The sequence below is a fragment of the Pteropus alecto genome, unplaced genomic scaffold (genome assembly GCF_000325575.1).
Source record: "Pteropus alecto unplaced genomic scaffold, ASM32557v1 scaffold196, whole genome shotgun sequence".
NCBI classification, from domain to species: domain Eukaryota; kingdom Metazoa; phylum Chordata; class Mammalia; order Chiroptera; family Pteropodidae; genus Pteropus; species Pteropus alecto.
This window is the reverse complement of record NW_006439717.1, coordinates 1803027-1804480: the sequence shown is the minus strand read 5'-3', so window position 1 is coordinate 1804480 and position 1454 is coordinate 1803027. Positions and strand designations below refer to the sequence as shown.

The following is a 1454-nucleotide window of genomic DNA, read 5'->3' as shown; positions in this document are numbered from 1 at the left end:
TTTTACCAATTTCATGGGTCCTAGGCTCCTTGTTATTGAGGATTCACATAGCTATTCCTCCCTTCCTGAGGCTTACAGGAAAGGTAAGTTCTCTTTGTATAGCCAAGCTACAGAGTAGATTCCTGAGACTTCCATTGTCTAGGCAGAAAGGCCAGATTCTGACACCTTTCCCTGACACTGCCTACCTAGTCCTTATCCACCTTTAGAAGCCTGAGAAGCTGATCTCTACATTTCATTGTCTTGCCTGGAGGTGGACCCATTAATGGGAGGGAGAGCCCTGAATATTAATTTCAATGTTGCTATGCAGTGGTGAGGCCTAGGGCAGTGCCCATTATCTCTGTTTTTTTCTTCTGTGAAATGAGGGAGCTGGCCAAGACCCACTGACAAGGACAGACCCACAGATCCTCTGATCTACACCATATATTTCTCCCTCCCAATTCTCTACCCCACAATGGGTAAATCGCTTTTATTACCAGAGACATTTACCACGTTAGACTCAAAGGCCATATACCTCTTTCTTCCAAGCACTCCGCTGAGTGTCTTCATGTATTATGACTTTCCAGATAGCACTCTCAGGGAGAAACAAAAACCCAAACACAATCCCGACTCTCCCAGCCCAACGCTTAGGTGAGCAAAATAAAAGTCCTAGTCAGATTCTGGATTCTCAGCAGTCAAGGAAAGAGACTTAAGGAATAAGCAGAGCCAGTTCAGGAGGGTGAAATTTAGCAGGCTGCCAAATTCCACCCCAAATTGTCTATAGCTACGCTCTCACCATTTCTCATTCTTCTATGCCTCGTCAATAAGGAGCGCAACAGCCTTTTCTCTCGGAGGCAAATGACTGCAACAGCATCTTTAGGGGCAGCAGTGTCTCAGGTCCCGTCTCAGACTCCGGACACTGGAGGCCCAGAGACTGTATTTCCCATAAGCCACCACTCCGGTCTTCCGGTCCCGAACGTTCTCCCAAGGAGGCACGCGTGCTCTGACAGCACAAGATGGGCGATGTCGGCAAGGCAGAGTGTAGGACAGGTCAGTCACATCTAGCCTTCAGAGTACAGGAAAGGGATGTGCAACGAGGTGCGAATTTTCCACTTTTACCCACTGGAGGCGCCCAATCTTTCTCCAGCACCTCTTGTGGTTGCCCTGGGACTCCTCACGTTCCCTCTGTCCAATGCCTGTGGTCCCTTGAATCCGCGGCATGCATTCCCTCAGTCTTAAGGTAAGAAGAAGGAGCCATAGCCCCAGGAAAGGGGCTTTGGCGAAACTTCCTGGAAATTATTCGTGCAGTTTGCATAATTTTAGTTTTTGTGTAGTAGGTGGGGAGAAAATGAGATGAGCAGTCAATTTCTTAGCCAATCGTAGTGCAGAAGTGATGTTGCAGACCTAAGGCGGGGCGGGGCGGGGGGGGGGGGGGGGGGGGGAAACCGCCTCGTTACCATGGCAAATATCTAGAGACT

General features: G+C 49.2%; 1 protein-coding gene across 1 annotated transcript in view; it reads left to right on the top strand.

The window, feature by feature from the left end:
* The first annotated feature begins 451 nt into the window (after positions 1-451).
* LOC102890341 (testis-specific H1 histone) overlaps positions 452-1454 on the top strand; it is a 17050-nt gene continuing 16047 nt past the window's right edge. The window contains exon 1 of the mRNA XM_015593151.1: positions 452-627. Within this exon, the coding sequence (XP_015448637.1) occupies positions 452-627 (176 nt within the window). The remainder of the gene's footprint in view (positions 628-1454) is intronic.